General features: G+C 42.9%; 1 protein-coding gene across 1 annotated transcript in view; it reads left to right on the top strand.

Annotated features, from left to right (window-relative positions):
• Positions 1-261: 261 nt before the first annotated feature.
• The window catches only part of LOC311226307 (electrogenic aspartate/glutamate antiporter SLC25A12, mitochondrial-like), a 37,575-nt gene continuing 18,997 nt past the window's right edge, over positions 262-18,839 (top strand). The window contains exons 1-6 of the mRNA XM_084311725.1: positions 262-315; positions 1,464-1,517; positions 5,547-5,689; positions 9,162-9,277; positions 10,166-10,305; positions 11,389-11,535. Coding sequence (XP_084167851.1) covers positions 304-315; positions 1,464-1,517; positions 5,547-5,689; positions 9,162-9,277; positions 10,166-10,305; positions 11,389-11,535 — 612 coding nt within the window. The 5' untranslated portion in view covers positions 262-303. The remainder of the gene's footprint in view (positions 316-1,463; positions 1,518-5,546; positions 5,690-9,161; positions 9,278-10,165; positions 10,306-11,388; positions 11,536-18,839) is intronic.

Consider the following 18,839-nt stretch of genomic DNA (forward strand, 5'->3'; position numbering starts at 1 on the left):
TCCTCCTCCTCTTCTCTCTTCCTCCTCCTCTTCTCTCTTCCTCCTCCCCCTCCTCTCTTCCTCCTCCTCCCCTTCTCTCCTCCTCCTCTTCTCTCTCCTCCTCCCCCTTCTCTCTTCCTCCTCCTCCTCTTCTCTATTCAAAGCCCGTCCTCCTCCTCCTCCTCCCCCTTCTCTCTTCTTCCTCCTTCTCCTCTTCTCTTCCTCCTCCTCCTCTCCCTTCTCTCTTCTTCTTCCTCCTCCTCCTCCTCTTCTCTATTCAAAGCCCGTCCTCCTCGCTGTTACTGTACGTGACGTCAAACCAGCATGGCGGTCAAGGTGACTTCGGCATCGTTGTGTGTCTTTACCCTTTATCCACATTTTCTCATGATATCTACACGTTCTGTTCATTCTACTGCTCGGGGACGCTAAGGTTAACATGTCGTGGTTTCAACCGGCTTGTTGTTTCGCGGATAGTCCTGACAGATAGATAGATACTGTACTGTACTGTAAACTGTAACACTGCGGCTGTTAGTGTAGCATCTCTGGGGCTAACGCCCGGCATCTGGCCTTGATGCAACAAACACAACCTCGAAGCTAGCCGCGATCATAACCTTAATGCTGCTAACTAACCAGCTGCCAGTCTGTCAAATAACTAGTTATCTTTTGTTGCAACGGATGTCTTTCTTGTTAACACGCTGTTGTTGTCATCTCTCTCTCTTGCTGATTTAAAACGTACATGTCATTGCTGCTACGGTTTGTGTCCTCTTCATTTGCATTAGTTATTATTAAGCTTTGCTAGGCAATGTTAGCTAGCCGGTTAGCCAGGTGATTGATTGATTGATTGATAGCTGTAGTTTGCGTGATGGTTGATGGTTGGCACACAGGTAACTAACAGGTTGACCACGTTTACCACCAGTCAGTGTGTACCTTGGTAGTTGTGGTTTTGTGATAGCTTCTACTAGCATTAGTTGCATTGGGTTGTACTATGTTAAGATGAATTGAAAATGGGGGACCCTGATGTAAACAAGACGAAGGTCTTTCTCTGGTCTGCATGCCCTTAACAATTGTGTGTATTGAGCTGTACTGTATTGTACCCACTCTGATTGATTGATTGAAAATGTTATTAACAGATTGCAGAATGGGTACAGTACAGTACAGCTCAATACACACTTGTTAAGGGGATGCAGACCAGAGAAAGACTTTCGTCTTGTTTACATCAGGGTCCCCCAATCTGCAATTCTGCAATCTGTTAATACAAATGTCAATCAATCAATCAATACTCGCTCCCTCAACGCGATGGGCTGTCAAGGATATACTGTACGTCAACAACCCAAATCAACTCCCTTTGTGTTCTTGTGTTGCAACAACGTCTTGCTTGGTACAGTACTGTCAGTGTTGTTGTTACGAAGAAGAAAGACGTGCATTTTTGTGTGCACGGTTGAAACAAAATCCTGAAGTTACTTTATCGTGTGCTTCTGCTGCAGGTGCAATCCACCAAACGTGCGGACCCCGCCGAGCTGAAGGCAATCTTCCAAAAGGTAAGGATGGATGGATGCCACACAAACTCTGATCTAGAATCGGAATTGAATGGTTTGTATGGGATGTGTGACTTGTGGTGCGTGTCTGTGTGTTTCTGATTTGATGCAGAGTTGAGCTGAGTCGGAACTGTTTTCACAAGAGGGACTGAGTCAGACATCATGTGGTTTTCATTAGAATATCAGACACGGACCTAGGACCAGTTAGTCTGTCGTTGTTGACATTACCGGAGAACAAACTACGACTGTGTAGAGCGGATATTTGACATCTTGATCTATTCCCACTGCTGTGTGGACCTTTTTTTTAATTTTTTTTATATATATGTCTGAGGTCAGGGGTTAAAGATTAGAGGTCACGCTTACTCCGCTTAGGCTACTAGTGGTTGTGTGGAGTGACCAGAAGTGATGGGGTTTGGTTGGTTGGTTGGTTGCTTCAACTCCGATCTCCCTCATCCGACTCCATACCATAAAGTCACCAATGACAGCTGAGCTAAAGGCAACAAAACGAAGACTGAATCATCTCTGTAAAGGTTGAATTTGTCCGTCCTCTTTGAGCAGTTTTGAATAACGGGGAGGAACGGAAGCTTTCCGCAGGGTCACACTTCGCTACAGCATTCAAGGGCAGACTGTTTTTGAGTGAGTATGACCATGACATGCTGTGAGACTGTGTGAGGGTGACTTTAGCAGCTAGCTAGTAGGTACCCTGCCTTCACATAGTCATACAACATACTGCTTCATGCTCGGTGTGTGTGTTTGTGACAAGCTGACATGTGTGCAGCCAGGTCAGCAGTTGTCAATGTGTAGGGTATACATAGGTTGAATAGCTTACCTGCACAAGCTGAATATGTTAGGTGTGTGTGTGTGTGTGTGTGTGTGTGTGTGTGTGTGTGTGTGTGAGTGTGTGTGAGTGTGTGTGTCGTCGTGTTCCAAAAGTGTTTAGCTTGTGTGTGTGAGGGTTGCCCACATTGTATTTTCTGCTATGTCACCCTATGAATGTATGGGCCGTGTTTCTCTGTGTGCTCTCCTTGTCTTAGCTTCTAAATATACCCGGTAGCCTCTTTATTTTGTGTCTGTGGCGCGCCGAACATGTAAGGCGGGGGCCCACATGTTGATTTGATTAATAAAAACCTGTGTCAGACGAGCGAGAACTTGTCACATATCGACGATAGTTGTAATGCATATTAGGCAAATGTAACAGTACTGTATACCTGTATGTCATGATGATGTCATAAATGTCATTATGAATTGAAAATGGGGGACCCTGATCATGTAAACAAGACGAAAGTCTTTCTCTGGTCTGCATCCCCTTAACAATTGTGTGTATTGAGCCGTACTGTATTGTACCCATTCTGCAATCTGTTAATAAAGTTTTCAATCAATTAATCAAAGGCATAATGTTGGAACTAATGTCTCAGTCAGACACTAATATGACAAGCTCTCGGTGAGAAGTGGTAATAATGTTAATTTGAGAAGCAAGTGTTAAATATAGGGGTGTGTGAAGCTCATAGATGGGGGTCACAAGTCACAACACAACAACACTGTGACCAAACTGTGACCGGAGGTAGAACAATGTCATGCTATGCATGCATGGTGACACTGTTAAAGTCATTGTAGTAGTAGGTCAGTTGTTGTGCTTCAGGAAATTGTATGTTGATCACATGGGTCAGGGTCACTGGCCAGGGTCTTTAACCCTTTCACTGCCACACGACAGAAGGTTAACCCTTTACTATCACACAACCGACGGTCGCCGTAGTAAAGGGTTAACCTTCTGTCGTGTGGCAGTGAAACGGTTAACCGGCTGTCGTGTGGCATTGAAAGGGTTAACCTTCTGTGTATTGTCGCAGTGAAAGGGTTAACCGTTTTGGTAGTGCGGCAGTTAAGGGGTTAACAGAGCTGTTGACGATAACACATCTGATACACAAGCCCTCTTAGCTGCCAGAGTTGTACCCCTTCCTGCTGACTTGTTGTACAGAACTTGTAAGTCGCTTTGGATAAAAGTGTCAGCTAAATGACTAAATGCAAATGGTTTCACTACTACTACCGACTGAGGTTACTAGAAGTGCTCGTGTACAAGTGCTGTTGAGTCAATAATTGAGTACCTCGGATGAAGAACCATATAAGTCAGTTTGAAGTTTTCAGAGGAACAGTGTTTTCAAACTGTATTATCTAAAGATGGTAAGTTTTAGAGTGTTGTGTTCTTTCATAGTTAAAGACGGTAGATGATTAGTACTTTATTATCTAAAGATGGTAAGTTAGTGTTGTTGTAATATACCAGACTAGGCATTTAGGCACCTACAGTTGTGTTCATTCATAGTTAAAGACAGTAGAGGTTGAGTACCTTGTGATATATCACATTCACACTCCCAAGTGATTTAGATTAACTTCACAACTGCAACTGCATGATTTATATGGATTTATATGGTTCTTCAGTGTAAGGGTTCAATTGTTGGGGCATAATCCAGAATTAGCCAGGGTCCTCTGTATGTTTCCTTGCATGCAATTTGAGTGTTTGATGAATGACTGACGGTGTTGTGAAGTCACTGTTGACTGGGTCAGTATAGTGTATAGGCAAAAAAAGTATGGCAGTCAGGCTCAGGCACCCTCTGAATCTACACCAGTTAGGGAGATAACACGTGGATTGGAGTGTAAACAAAGGGCTATGAACCCATGATGCCAGCAGTTACCTACCTAAAAAAAACATAAAGAATCAGTACAATGAAAAGAGTTTGGTTTCTTTTCAATCTTTTTTTAACCGAAGCTACGGTGATGAGGGTGGCCGGGTAGCGCAGCAGACTAAGCACCTGTCTACCACCGCAGAGACACTGGTATAGAATCCAGCTGTCAGCGGTGCCTCCGGCTTGGTCATAGTGACACAATTGGCAGTGTCAGAGGGAGGGAAGCCGGTGGGTGGTAATCTGGTCGTTGTAAACGGCGACTCCTACAGGTCGGTCAGGGCACCTGCACAGCGAGGAAGGGATCTGGGTGAGGTAGTGTGCCCTGCCACGCGTTACACTTCACCAATGAGAGTCCTCGCTGTCAGGTGAAAAGAGGCTGCTGGCTGTCTCTTATGTATCGGAGGAAGCATGTGATAGACTTCAGGGCTCCTTAGACCGGCAAGTAGGGGGGGAAATGCGCGCAAACGACCAGGAAGGGCAGGCGGGAATTGGCATAACGACTAAATTGGGATTGGAGGAAAATACAAGAAAATAGGAGGAGAAAAAGTGGATAAAAAAAAAAGAAGCTACGCTGATGTAAAATTTCCCAAAAGGATATATAACTGTTGTTGTTATTGACGATTAAAGCCATGTCTATGCCCCTGGATATCAACAAAACCAAGCCATTTCAGATATCCAATTGGCTTCCTCTGAAATATTGCACAATATACACTGGTTACCCTGATTGACCCATCAGTCCCATCTCTGCTCTGATTGGCCCATCAGTCCCATCTAGCTGAGTGGTGGAAGGACACTCCCTGTGCTGACCCTGTGCTGACCCTGTGCTCTCCCTACAATCAAGCAATGTCTAGTGAACAGAAGGCCACGCCCCCGCCCCGCCTCAACCTATGAGAGTTGGCTGTGCTCAGAGAGGCTGCACTAAAACACTTATAACAAATCAACTGATACATTGTACGTGAAAAAAAAAAAAAACGATACTCATGACATTAGCGGTCCAAAAATAAGCAATACGATGACTGAATTAAAACACCATTGTACTGGATCTTTTAAGTCTTATCGAGTGAATTGTAGTACGTAAAGGGCTGTGACGTTAACCCGCATTCACTACCATGCTACAGAAGGTTAACCTTTCACTACCACACACACTACAGACTGTTAACCCTTTCACTACCACACTACAGACGGTTAACCTGTAGTGTGTAGTGTACTGGTAGTGAAACCCTTTGTCGTGTGGCAGTGGAAGGGTTAACCTTCTGTATTGTCACAGTGAAACGGTTAACCCTTTTGGTAGAGTGGTAGTGAAAGGGTTATTATTAACCCATGGTCTCTCTCGACGGCTCTGTTCTCTCCTTCCCAGCATGCCAGTGTGTTGGAGGATGGGGAGAAGTTCATGACCCCCGGAGACTTCGTCCAGAGATACCTGGGGCTCCACACGCAGATCCACCACAACCCCAAGACCGTGCAGCTGATCGCTGGCGTGGCCGACACCACCAAAGACGGGTATGTGTTCGTAACTGTACGTTACCGCAATATTAATAGTTATGCATGAGATTCAAATATACAACGGGTTCAACACGGGTTTAGATAATACACTTAGACGGTATGTTTTATCGACATGTTGGAGACTGGATTTGACATATCAAAACCATTAGCTTGCCATTACAGATACGCACACACGCACGCGCGCACACGTGCACCAGGGTATCTGCAGGGTATTCAAAAGTATTAAATTCATAATTCTCAATTTAAGGCCTTAAAAGGTATTAAAAAGTCTTACATTTAATTTGCACAGATATTACATTTTGGGGGGAAGGGGGGGGGGCTGTCGGGAGATAAAATAATATTAAATATATTAAATGTTTTTATATTCAAGTCGTGGTTAAATTGGTGCGCAAGTGCAGCCGCCAGTTCAGTGTCGCTACTGTATGTGTTTGTAAAAGGTCTTAAAAAGTCTTGCATTTAACTTGCAGATACCCTGACACACACACACACACACACACACACCTTATCATGATTAACTAGGATGATATCGAACAAACAGTAGCCATAATAGTCATTTGGAGATAAGATATAACTCCTACTGGTAACTAGTGTATGAGTGCAGTGCCCACATACCTGTGCGCATGCACCAGACTCTCGAATGGGGCACTAACTGTACGTTGTGGGTTTAATGATTAACGCAACTCGGAACACATTATTCCTTCAAGGACAAACTAGATGTTTTAAACTGTAAAGAAAAGAAAAAAAGGGAAAGATTGGGCCTTCACAAGTAGCGCACTGAATTACAGGGTCATGCTGTTTGTACCGTCTGCACGTTCAGTCCTTTTTGTTTATATTCCAGGCGTGTGTGTGTTTAACCCTATCACTGCCACACGACAGAAGGTTAACCCTTTACATTTAGTCATTTAGCTGACACTTTTATCCAAAGCGACTTACAAGTCCTCCTGTACAACAAGGCACCAGGAAGGGGTACAACTCTGGCAGCTAAGAGGGCTTGTGTATTGATGCGTTATCGTCAACCGGCTCTGTTAACCCCTTAAAGCATTCTAGTGTGCGCCCCCGTTTATGTGTGTGTTGTGGATTCAGAGGTGACTCCTCCTAACCTTGAAAGCAGCATCGTTCACGTCAGCCACGTTCCTTCTAATCTGTAATCTACAACTCGGCTAAGGAGACGCATCTTTGTTTGAGTCATAAACACGCTTACGTGTCATCATGGCTACCGTCACACTGCAAGCTTTTTCCATAGCCGCCCCTAAACTGTGGAATAGCCTCCCCTTCCACATCAGGTGGTCAGCCCAGACCCTTGAGGTCTTTAAGTCCCAGCTTAAGACGTATCTATTCTCCCTGGCCTTCGCCCAGAGCTGAGCCTGCCTCCTATGTCGTTACTTTTAGTCCTTTTATGCCTTATTTTGTATTCTACTGCACTTATTTTTTTTTTTTTTTTTTTTTTTTTTTTTCTCCCTCCTTTTTCCTCCGATTTTCTCCCATCCCAATGTTAGTCGTTATGCCAATTCCCAATCCCCTTCCTGGTCGCTGCGCACTTACCCCCCACAGTCGGTCTGGGAGAGTGGAGGCTATCACGTGCTTCCTCCGACACACGTCCAGACAATCAACCGCTTCTTTTCACCTGGCAGCGCGGACTCTCACTGAGAGGGTGTAGCGTGTGGAAGGGTCACACTATCCCACTTAGATCCTATCCGCGCTGAGCAGGCGCCCCGACCGAACTGTAGGAGTCGCTGTTTACAACGACCCGGACCCACCCCGCCAGCTTCTCCCACCCTCTAATACTGCCAATTGTATTAGTGTGAACGGCCAGCCAAGCTGGTGACAACCCCGGAGCTGTGAGCTGGATTCGAACAGGCGAATCCAGCGTCTCCGGTGTTGGTGACGAATGCAATCTCCGTTACGCCACCTGACCGCCCCCACTTTTCTTTCTTTTATTCTTCTTTAGTTTTTATTTCTATCTGCACTTATTTGTATTTGCACTTTTTGCACTTTTATATTTAGTATATGTTTTGTATATGTATTTTCTTCTTTGCTCTATGTTTTATCTGTGAAGCACTTTGGTACAGTCACAACTGTTGTAAATGTGCTATATAAATAAACATTTATTGATTGATTGAAGCCTTAGTGCTCAATTCTGATTTATTGCTCAGATAAACATTTTCACCTAATTTCTTAAATGTGACCAATATCAGATTCAATATCACAGGGTTCGCACAAGGTCATTGAAGTGCTTAAAGTGCTTGATTTTTAACAAGGTGCTTAAAAAGTCCTTGAAATTCAAATCAACCATTCGCATTGAATGTTTTGTTCATCCATAATCAAATTGTTCTGAATCAAGAAATCGCTTTTTTTCTTCTGTTTTAATAAAATGTGACGAGTCCCTGTCTCGCGAGCTCCAACTGCTTTTCCTCATTTATTCACGCGTGATGCTCTAGCTGGCAAGTAGGCCAAGAAGATGCTTAAAAAAAACAGCATTTAATTAAAACTGAATTGTATCCTTCGAGTGACATCCTTGGAAATGAAAAATAGTACTTGGAAAAGTACTTAAAGGTCCTTGAATTTCATTTAGCAATGTCTGTGGGAACCCAGCTCCTGAACTGACCCGCATGCGCAAATGCTTTTGCTTGTACAGAAGTATCACTCCAACAATAATGAGGTAAAACACCTCACTGTCCCTCCACTGACCACCTCCATCACAGCTGTCTTCTTCCATGTCGGTATTCACAGTGACCCTCGCCAGCGCAGAATTGTGATCACAATCTAGAGTGACGTAAAAGTCACATGAATTCCGACATGCATATTTCAGACGGAGGTCGCGTTGCAAAGAATCGGATCTGTATCTGATTTAAGACTACGTTATGATGATCCGAAAATATCAGATTCCATTTGATTTGCGTTGTTCACGCTGACATGAAAAAAACTGATCTGAGTCACATTATGAATTTATGAGCAAACTAAATCAGATTTTGGCCACATTGCAGCAAAAAATCTGAAATGAAAAAAAAAGAAAATATATATATATAACCCTAACTAACTTTACTGTCATGCACTTGTCCTAATATACTAACCTACACTGTAGCACTCAACACTTTGATGAACATTGTTACTCAGCTCATAGAGTTGTGCCCTTCCTGATGACTTGTCGTACAGAACTTGTAAGTCGCTTTGGATAAAAGCGTTTCAGCTGAATGACTAAATGTAAAGATGTCGCTGTAGACCGCTGCTGTCTGGAGGAACAACTGCATGGCCTTCTCCCAACCTGAATGTATTTGGGAAGACATTTTCTTTTGCCTCTCAGACTGGCCCCGCTTTATGAATGTTGATATGGTGTGTCCATGTGTTTTATTGTTCTTTTGTATTATTGTTGTCATGATGATGTGCATGTTTAACACTGTTCCTCTCACGCCACTGCAGGTTGATGATGATGATGTGCGTGTTTAACACTGTTCCTCTCACGCCACTGCAGGCTGATCTCCTTCCAGGAGTTCTTGGCGTTTGAGTCGGTGCTGTGTGTACCAGATGCCCTCTTCATAGTAGCCTTCCAGCTGTTCGATAAGACTGGGACCGGAGACATCTCCTTTGGTATGGACCTGTGTGTGTGTGTGTGTGTGTGTGGGGGGGGGGGGGGGGGTGGGAGTGGACCAGACCAGACCAGTGTACAGTATGTGTGTGTGTGTATGCATGCGTCAACGTCTGTATGTTTTTTGTGGTGCTGTGTGGAGAGAGATTTCCTAATTCTTTACAGTTATGTGACATTGCTAACCGGATTATTCGTAGGACTTAAGTGTGATTTACATCACACATGGACTCACTTGCATTCTTACATAATTTCACTCACTCACTCACAGTGATTGGTAAAAAAAAAAAAAAACGCTACATATAGTGTGTTGTTTTTGGCTAACTGATAATAATTTTGGTTTGAATGAATGATTTTATTTCCGTCTTCTTTTACAAAGCAATGTACAGTAGTAGAACATTTATAAAAGAAAGAAAATTACCAAAAAGGTGTAGGCTGAAGCCGAGGCTTATAATTGCCTACCCTTTTTACATTACATTATTTACAAAAAAAAAAAAAACACTGCAGTACATAATTTAGCAAAAACAAAAGGTTACAAAAGTTTCATAGTTTTATATACAAAACACATTTATTTATTTGTTTTTTATATATATCTTTTCTTTGTCACGATTTTAATACAGTTATGTTATAATCAAATATAATTTGGATAATAAGGTTTTATATTTATGTATCACCTTATATTTGAATAATTTCTTAAATGTATATCGAACTACACATTTTTACTTACAAGTTCCCCTAAGTTTATACCGGCTCTCTCTAGTTTGGAACAAGTCCTGAATGCAACTTGGAAGTGAGTGCTTATGTGCTTTGTACATTAAATTGTTTGATTATTTGATTGTCAAATTGTTTGATTGAATTGATTGTCAGTTGTGTGTTGTTTGTGTGTCTCCCAGCAAATGTGCGGGACATCTTCAGCCAGACCACGGTGCATCACCACATTCCCTTCAACTGGGACTGCGAGTTCATCCGCCTGCACTTTGGGCACGACCGCAAGAAACGCCTCAGCTACCTCGAGTTCTCCCAGTTCCTGCAGGTATTCACACACACACACACACACACACACACACACATGCACACGCACACACACACACGCACATGCACACACACACACACACATACACACACACACACACACACACACACACACACACACACACACACACACCATGGAACTACCGGTACACACATTTGACTGACAAAAGATATGCACGTGTACTAGAGCTGACCCCAAATAGTGACTGAGTCGAAAAGTACTTATGAAACAAAGGAACATTCCATTTGGGCTGAATGTCTGATTTTCAACAGAATTGCAAGATTTCTGCAAATAAATCATGATATACCGTAATTCCTCTAATAGTGACCGGTATTCAATTACTAACCGGGTCTCTATTAATGGCCGGGTGCGCTCTTGAGCTAAGCAATTATAAGCCGACCTCCTAATACAAGCCGGGTTACTAATATACTGAGCTGCATACTGAGCTGCTAAGGTAAAGTTACTTGATTTCACTTAGAAAACGTTGAAATGACCAGTGACCACCTGTAATTGCACTGTTTACTATTTCATACAGTACTTGGTTTCAATAAATTAACCCAGTACATTTTACTGGGTTCAAACTGACACAAAATGTTGATTTATTCATTATGATCTGTTTAAAATATAGGCCTCTCTCTTATACATGCCTCCTCCTAATAAAAGCCTGGTACCCGCTACAGTTTAAGCAAATACAAGCCCGGGTCACTATTAGAGGAATTACGGTATATACAGTATACTGTATATATATCTCATTTTGGTTTAAATATCAGGCCATCAATAATACTGTTAATTAAAAGCTGAAAATAACTCAATCACATTATTGTGTGTAGATAAATTACACACAAATACACAGACTCACACACACAAATATATACACGGATATACACACACAAATGTACACACAAATACACAGACAAATACCCACGCACACAAATATACACACACACACACACACATACACACAAATATACACACGCATGCACACACACAAATATATACACACACACACACAAATATATACACACACACACACACAAATATACACACATGCACACACACACTGAAGCCTGGTTGTCTCTGTAGGAGCTGCAGCTTGAACATGCCCGCCAGGCGTTTGCCCAGAAGGACCACAACAAGAGCGGCTCCATCTCCGCCATGGACTTCAGCGACATCATGGCCACCATCAGGCACCACATGCTCACGCCCTTCGTGGAGGAGAACCTGGTGTCGGTGAGTGGGAGCGTCTGGGGGGGGGGGGGGTGGATATGAGAGAGACAGGAGTTGCTGCCAGGGGTCTAGGTCGAGATGAGAGAGACGGAGACTGAGAGGGACAGGGGGGGGGGGGGGGGGTTAAATGGGTCACAGTAAGGTCGCTTTCACATATAGTTTTGGTGGACTCGGTGCGGTTCTGGGGGTGAAGTTGTAACATTGTTGCATTCTTCATTTGGTTCGCCTGCGTTCACATAGAGAAATCTGTGAGGCGGACCAAGACCTTCTGAACAATGTCACGCGGTCGAAAAGGGCGCTTGTCTATTGGACAGTGGAAATGTGTGTGTGGCTGCAAGCCGTGTGTGCGCGCGCGTGTGTGTGGACTGTCTGCGAGCCCTCCAGATCAGCGGAGCGAGTTTTGACATGGCATTGATCCATTGTTCTATTGAAGCACATTACCACCATCCTCTCGCTAAACAACTTGTAGACCAATAATAATAATATAATAATAATAATAGTATTGACGTGGCATTGATCCATTATTAATGCCGTGCGCCTCGGTAATAATAATAAGCCGCGTTTTTCTTCCTTCTTCCCAAGATGCACAGTTAGATATATAGATAGAGAGAGAGATAGATAGATAGATAGATAGATAGATAGATAGATAGATAGATAGATAGATAGATAGAGAGATTAGATGCAGTGTGCTTGTTTTGCAGTGAGTGCTGCAAGCAGTGGTAATAATAATCACTTCCTATATTTGGTTCGCGTTTGGTCCGCTGAAGCCGAACCGAGACCTACGTTTTCAGGCGGACTAGAGTTCGCCTGCTTGGTCCGCGGACCGAGTTCGACGCGCATTCACACAGACCCGAAAAACCGGACTATCGAATTCTGGTCCGAAAGTCCGGACCAAACAGCCCCTGTGTGAAAGCGACCTAAGTCCTTGCTGCTGGGATTGCCTTTGTAAATTATAAGTTCAAAGTACAACTATAACTCAAACATGGGTAGATCTGTAGGTAGATCCATGTTTTATCTATAAACAGTTGTGATGCTACCTCACATCACACTGTTGTATGACAAACATTCAGAGATGATCCACAATTTCCAGAAATGGTTGTAAACCCGCTCGGGGGGGGGGGGGGGGGGGTCTGCATTGTGTGATGGATCAGGAGAGGTGTGTGTGACGTGTGTAGCCCTGCTGGAGGGTCATACAGCAGGGCTACTGTTGGAGCTATCGACTGATCTAATCTTTCAATTAAGTTGTAAGTTGTCAGACCTAGAGGCCTAGGGAGGGTAGGCTAACATACATTTCTGTCTTCTCAGTCTCATGGCTATTTCGTTTTCGTTGACTTAACCCTTTCACCACCACACTACAGAAGGTTAACCCTTTCACTAGTGAAAAGGGTTAACCTTCTGTAGTGTGGTGGGGAAAGGGTTAATCCTTTGTCGTGTGGCAGTGAGAAGGGTTAACCTTCTGTATTGTCACAGTGAAAGGGTTAACCCGTTGGTAGTGTGGTAGTGAAAGGGTTAAAGCTGCAGTAGGCAACTTCTGAGTTGCCTACTGCAAGAGTGAGTTCACCTGCTCGGCAGAAATAGAGTAAGCTCTGCATCACTTTTCAAGCACACGCACACATTATTATTTACATGATTATTTATCTATCATTTCTTTGTTGTTGAAACATTCAGCTTAAAGCTGCTGATGCCTCTGGGAGTTGGGCAGTTCAATATGACGAGGGACATCGTGGGACGAGATATTTTCCCTCTTACCGTTTCTCTCGCTATTGTCGCAAAAAAGCTGCGGAATTGCTTTATGTCGGTATTTTACTTCATTCCTGACCCTGTAACCCCTTGACCCTGTAACCCCTGACCCTGCGCACATGTGCTGGAATAACAAACAAACACGGAGGAGCGTGACGCGGAACAAAACTCCCCACAACACTCGGATACCAAGCACAACAGCTGGCCTGTGATTGAAATCGAGCGCGCCTCATCTGCGTGCAGCAATACAAATGTTTTGACTTTTAAAGCAAACTCACAGAGCATCATCTGCACCTGCATAGTGTTTTTATTCAATAAAAATGCATCAATCTGCTCCTGTGGACCATCAGAGGAGGACCCAATATTTAGCCTTCAGTTGTACCTTGTGTTTTTATTTACTTTCACTTTTAGAAGCTTGTCACTCACTCACCCGTTTCCACTCGACTCAAGCTGTGGTGTTATTAGGTTGCATCCAATTTTACTTTATCAAGTGGATTATTATTATTATTTTTTTTTTTATTATCTTTTTCCCCCTCCTTCTTTTTCCGATTTTTCTCCCATCCCACTGTTAGTCGTTATGCCAATTCCCAACCCCCTTCCTGGTTGTTGCGCACTTTCCCCTACTGTTGGTCCGCTTTCCTCCGACACATGTGCAGCCAACCGGCAGCCAGCCTGGCCGCGCAGATTCCCACCGGGAGAGTGTAACGTGTGGGAGGCCGCACTACCTCTCACCAGACCCTACCTTCGCTGAGCAGGCGCCCCGACCGAACTGTAGGGGTCGCTGTCTACAATGCCCAGGACCCACCCACGGCTCCCCTCCCCCTAACTCAGCCAAACGAGTTAGTATAGCGATCAGCCCGAGCCAAGGCAATGCTGACTCTCCGGAAGTCGAGACCGCAGCCTCTTGCATTGGTGACGAGCACAATCTCCGCTATGCCAATATCAAGTGGATTATTGATAATTCATCATACCTACAATGAAATGAAATCAAAATTGTTCTGTTGCCGTCTACCATGCATTGCTTTGGTTGAGAGACATAGTGCTCTCTTATTAACCCTTTCCCCGCCAATAACGTCGTACAACAGGTTTCAAGTTCATGCGAATTCTGCCAATAACGGCGTACGACGTGATTCTGATCATAATTTCATATTTTCGCCATGGTATTCATATTTCACTCACGGAGCCTTGTCGGATGCTGTGTGAGCCAGCACAACTCTGCAACGCTTCAATACTGCCACCTGGTGGCTGATCGGCGAGTTGCAACCGGAAGTGGATCTCTTGTGATCCCGGTGCGTCTCCCTATTCCGTCCGGCCACTCGTTTATTGTCGCGGGACTCGATACACACACCGTGGATATGGATCTTTGCCATAACTCAATAATCTACATGATTTGGGCGTGTATTAGTAATATACAAACCGGAAATGGATCGCCTCGATCCCCACCACATAACTGGGATCTGTTTGCTCCACTCTCATCGCCCAACGGTACGAGGAGACTGACGTGAGTTTCAGCGTTTTTGTTTATCATTTTCGATACAAACTGCTCTGATCAATAATCACCCATACTACATGAAGCATCTAACGACTATCACAGAATTATAAACGACCCCCCCCCCCCCCCCCGTTCACCCGCGCATGATCAGTCATAACGTGTAGGACCATGTACAGTTGACATTTTTTATATAGCGTCGATCGGTATCAAACTGCATTTGATGATCTAATATATGCAGCATTTGTGCCTATATCTCACGTTCTGGGAAATACTGCAGAAAACGATAAAAACATATTTATACTCTAGACGGTATTTTCGTATGAATGTGTGAATGAAAAAGTAAAACGTTCCTACATCCTGAACGATAGATAATCGATGTTGAATGGGCCATAGTAATGTCAATTTAGCAATACAATTTAAAAAGTTATAGCCTTGCAAAGAAGGTGAACATCTCCATAGACTTACAGTGCTGGCAGAGATGGATATAAGCGTGGCAGAGAATGGGTTAAAACTCATAAACAAGTCTTGAGCAAGACAAGTTAGTCTGTTAGGTTATGAAAGCCAGTGAGTATTGTATGACTCAGACTTCAGCAATAATCATGACTCATGAGCATTATAAAATAAAAACACACACATGGCATGGTGGAATACCATAAACATATTTCTTGATGTTTCCTTTTTTAAGTAAGTAAAGAGGCCTATGTACTGTACATATCGGTGAGCACAATTTGTAACACAAAAAGAGAGACGTGTAGCCTATTTATTTATTTAATATTTTATTTATTTTTATTTGTTGCCATGCCTAAAATAATAAAGTCAGGCATAGGGCTAAAACATTTTCATAAACAATAATATAATTTGTTATATGGTTATAATAAAAGCTTTTCTATACATTTGTCTGATTGATAACTTTATTAACAGATTGCAGAATGGGTACAATACAGTACAGCTCAATACAACAACAGTGGACTGGAGGATGAAGACCAGAAAAAGACTTTCGGATTTTTTACATAAGGGTTCATAAAAATGCTAAATATATGCAATATATAATCTAAATCTAATATATAATATAAAAATGCTAAATGCATGTGTCTTTTGTCTTTAATGTTAGCTTGCAAACTCAAATACTGTCTTGGTAAGCCTCATAATGAATTGTTTGGGGGAAAAAGGAAAAACATCGTGATGTGTATCGCCGAAAGGTCTGAAAATATCATGATATCATATTTAGGCCATATCGCCCAGCCCTAGACAAACCTACTATACTGCAATGCAAGATAAAGATGTCTGCACACATCTTCTGACACAAGAAACTTGTATAACCTAACGCTCTGCTTGTACTGGAATAAGCTAGCATGTAACACTTCAAGCTAACATGTAACACTTCAAACTTCAAGCAAACATGTAACACTTCAAACTTCAAGCTAACATGTAACTCTTCAAGCTAACATGTAACACTTCAAGCTAACATGTAACACTTCAAGCTAACATGTAACACTTCAAGCTAACATGTAACACTTCAAACTTCAAGCTAACATGTAACTCTTCAAGCTAACATGTAACACTTCAAGCTAACATGTAACTCTTCGAACTTCAAGCTAACGTGTAACTCTTCAAGCTAACATGTAACACTCCAAGCTAACATGTAACACTTCAAGCTAACATGTAACTCTTCGAACTTCAAGCTAACATGTAACTCTTCAAGCTAACATGTAACACTTCAAACTAACATGTAACACTTCAAGCTAACATGTAACTCTTCGAACTTCAAGCTAACATGTAACACTTCAAGCTAACATGTAACACTTCAAGCTAACATGTAACACTTCAAGCTAACATGTAACTCTTCAAGCTAACATGTAACTCTTCGAACTTCAAGCTAACATGTAACACTTCAAGCTAACATGTAACACTTCAAGCTAACATGTAACACTTCAAGCTAACATGTAACACTTCAAGCTAACATGTAACTCTTCAAACTTCAAGCTAACATGTAACACTTCAAGCTAACATGTAACACTTCAAGCTAACATGTAACTCTTCGAACTTCAAGCTAACATGTAACTCTTCGAACTTCAAGGCAAGCTAACATGTAACTCTTCGAACTTCAAGCTAACATGTAACACTTCAAACTTCAAGCTAACATGTAACTCTTCAAACTAGCATGTAACTCTTCAAGCTTCAAGGCAAGCTAATGTTAGAAAACGGTGTTTCAGCCGGGTCGTCGATCGTTATCAGCCTTTGTCCATGCCATATCTGCCGTCTGCGTTGTGTTTTGAATTTTTTTCCATCGAGGCAATCGTTTGTGGTGGAATTTGTGGCTAAGACACCACTATCTATTCCCCCGGTGCATTTGGAACAATCGTACACTGACTCTGACTGTTATATCAAAAAGGATGTTTATTTACATAAAAAAACAGGTCTAATACAGAATGAAATGAAGGAGGAAAAACAAGTCTTAAGAAAATATCTATATCTGTCTCATTCTCTCTCTAGCTCGCTCTCTCCCCTCCCCCCAACCCTCCCTCAGGAGGGCTGCCTTTCTCTCTATCCGATTGTTCTGTCTCGCTGTCCAGACCCAACTGACTTCGACCGGAAGAGCCCACAGCTTTCTGTCGGTTCGTTATCTTAAATGGTCGCTCCCCGTCTCTCTCTCCTCTGTCTGTCCAGCCTCGCCCCTCCCCCGGGGGGGCACTGTCTGTCTACTGAGTGTGGTTGTTATTAATTTCAGGAATGCTATCCGACCTTGAGCTCTGTGCAACTCACTTCGTCTCTCTGTCGTTATCAAAGCTGTTGCCTGGCACCTGTCTCTGGTCACCATAGCGACCCCCTTTGATCCATATCGAACAGTTCTCCCCCCCCCCCCCCCCCCCAGAACAGGCCTGTCCTCGGATAGTAGATAACGCCTGAGCTGTCAATCATTTTACACCTACCACGGTATAAATGCATGTGAAATGGGCTTGTCCAGACACCTTCGGTGTAAAACACCACTTTGCCTGAATTAAAGGTGTTTACATAGTACTTATCCTGTTAAAATCATAACAAAAACCAGTCGTATCTTTCCCTAGCATGTAACTCTTCAAACTTGAAGCTAGCATGTAACTCTTCAAACTTGAAGCTAGCATGTAACTCTTCAAACTTGAAGCTAGCATGTAACTCTTCAAACTTGAAGCTAGCATGTAACTTCAAACTTCAGGCTAGCATGTAACTCTTCAAGCATCAGGCTAGCATGTAACTCTTCAAACTTCAAGCTAGCATGTAACTCTTCAAACTTGAAGCTAGCATGTAACTCTTCAAACTTCAAGCTAGCATGTAACTCTTCAAACTTGAAGCTAGCATGTAACTTCAAACTTCAGGCTAGCATGTAACTTCAAACTTCAGGCTAGCATGTAACTTTTCAAGCATCAGTCTAGCATGTAACTTCAAACTTCAGGCTAGCATGTAACTCTTCAAACTTGAAGCTAGCATGTAACTCTTCAAACTTGAAGCTAGCATGTAACTCTTCAAACTTGAAGCTAGCATGTAACTTCAAACTTCAGGCTAGCATGTAACTCTTCAAGCATCAGGCTAGCATGTAACTCTTCAAACTTCAAGCTAGCATGTAACTCTTCAAACTTCAAGCTAGCATGTAACTCTTCAAGCATCAGGCTAGCATGTATCTTCAAACTTCAGGCTAGCATGTAACTCTTCAAGCATCAGGCTAGCATGTAACTCTTCAAACTTCAAGCTAGCATGTAACTCTTCAAACTTCAAGCTAGCATGTAACTCTTCAAGCATCAGGCTAGCATGTATCTTCAAACTTCAGGCTAGCATGTAACTCTTCAAACTTCAGGCTAGCATGTAACTCTTCAAACGTCAGGCTAGCATGTAACTCTTCAAACTTCAGGCTAGCATGTAACTCCTCAAACTTCAGGCTAGCATGTAACTCCTCAAACTTCAGGCTAGCATGTAACTTCAAATGTCAGGCTAGCATGTAACTCTTCAAACTTCAGGCTAGCATGTAACTCTTCAAACTTCAAGCTAGCATGTAACTCCTCAAACATCAGGCTAGCATGCAACTCCTCAAACATCAGGCTAG

The sequence above is a fragment of the Notolepis coatsorum genome (assembly GCF_963971535.1).
Source record: "Notolepis coatsorum genome assembly, chromosome: 4".
NCBI lineage: Eukaryota > Metazoa > Chordata > Actinopteri > Aulopiformes > Paralepididae > Notolepis > Notolepis coatsorum.